Source organism: Otolemur garnettii, unplaced genomic scaffold (assembly GCF_000181295.1).
Source record: "Otolemur garnettii isolate 467f Iridium unplaced genomic scaffold, OtoGar3 scaffold00211, whole genome shotgun sequence".
Classification (NCBI taxonomy): Eukaryota; Metazoa; Chordata; class Mammalia; order Primates; family Galagidae; genus Otolemur; species Otolemur garnettii.
In genome coordinates this window covers 511,667-512,956 of record NW_003852606.1, presented here as the reverse complement: position 1 = coordinate 512,956, position 1,290 = coordinate 511,667, and the positions used below count along the sequence as shown (strand labels likewise).

Genomic DNA, 1,290 nt, shown 5'->3' with positions numbered 1-1,290 from the left:
GTGGCTGGCGCCTTAGCCGCTTGAGCCACAGGCGCCAAGCCAAGATACCATATTTTATCAAACCTCAGCCACGTATTGCTCCACATTAGCATCTCTGAATTTGGAATGTTGCTTTATAATCAATGACCTGCCAGAGTTTAATTGCAAGGTTTTCTTTTCTTTCTTGGTATATGTAAAATAACAGCATGTGTCATTTGCATTTTTATGCTTTCTTTCTTTTCTTCTTTTTTTTTTTTTCCTTTTTGAAACTGAGTCTTACTCTGTCACCCTGGATAGAGTGCCATGATGTCATCATAGCTCACAGCAACCTCAAACTCTTGGGCTTAGGCAATCCTCATGCCTCAGCTTCCTGAGTAGCTGGGACTACAGGCATCTGGCTAGTTTCTTTTTTTATCTATTTTTTTTTTAGTAGAGACAGGGTTGTGCTCTTGCTCAGGCTGGTCTCAAACTCCTGAGCTCAAGCCATCTGCCTGTCTCAGCCTCCCTGAGTCTAGGATTACAGGTGTGAGCCCCCACACCTGGCTGCGTTTTTATACTTTTTAGATTTTGCCATTTGTGTATAACTGGTGAAAAAAGAAAAGGCAACAGAAGCTAATCACCAAAAATGATTTACAGGCTCTGTTCACATACCATGTCTCAGTGAGGCTTTTTGCCAGCTCAAATCCAGCTCTTCCCACGCTGCCTCTCTGCTGATCTTTTCTCCCTAGCACTTGTTATTTCTTCTTTACTCCTCACAGTTAATAGTGATTGCTTGACTTCTATTATTGTCAGCTTCTCCCACTGGACTCTCAGCTCCCCAGGGCAGGCACTTTTCCCTGGCTTAAGCATTGCTATCTCCCAGTGCCCCCAAACAGTGCCTGGCATATAGTCGGTGCTCAGTAAATTGCAGGTTGACCTATATGAAATGGCCAAGATTCAACATGTGGCCTCCACTGACTCTGTGTGTCCATCCACTCTCCCCAGGCTGGGAAGTTGGAGCCGAGGCTGGTGTTGGACCAGCTGCGCTGCAATGGTGTCCTGGAGGGCATCCGTATCTGTCGCCAGGGCTTCCCCAACCGCATCCTCTTCCAGGAGTTCCGGCAACGGTGAGCCGGCAGGGGTTGGGCAGAGCTCAGGCTAATAAAGCCACCAGGCTGGCATTCAAATTGCTAGTCTGAGCCGGGGAACTTGGGGCAAGTTACTCACTTTGTCCAGCCTCAGCTTCCTCCTCTGCTGATGTGGGAGATCAATAGCCCAGTCAACAAGCTGCTGAGAGAAAGGGCAGAGGGGTAGAGGGTTGCACTCTCTTGC

At 47.8% G+C, this 1,290-nt stretch overlaps 1 protein-coding gene across 3 annotated transcripts in view; it reads left to right on the top strand.

Moving 5' to 3' along the window:
* MYH14 (myosin heavy chain 14) overlaps positions 1-1,290 on the top strand; it is an 86,921-nt gene that overhangs the window by 43,662 nt on the left and 41,969 nt on the right. For all 3 annotated transcript variants that reach the window (XM_012812557.2, XM_012812558.2, XM_023507863.1), the window contains exon 18: positions 964-1,085. In XM_012812557.2, coding sequence (XP_012668011.1) covers positions 964-1,085 — 122 coding nt within the window. The remainder of the gene's footprint in view (positions 1-963; positions 1,086-1,290) is intronic.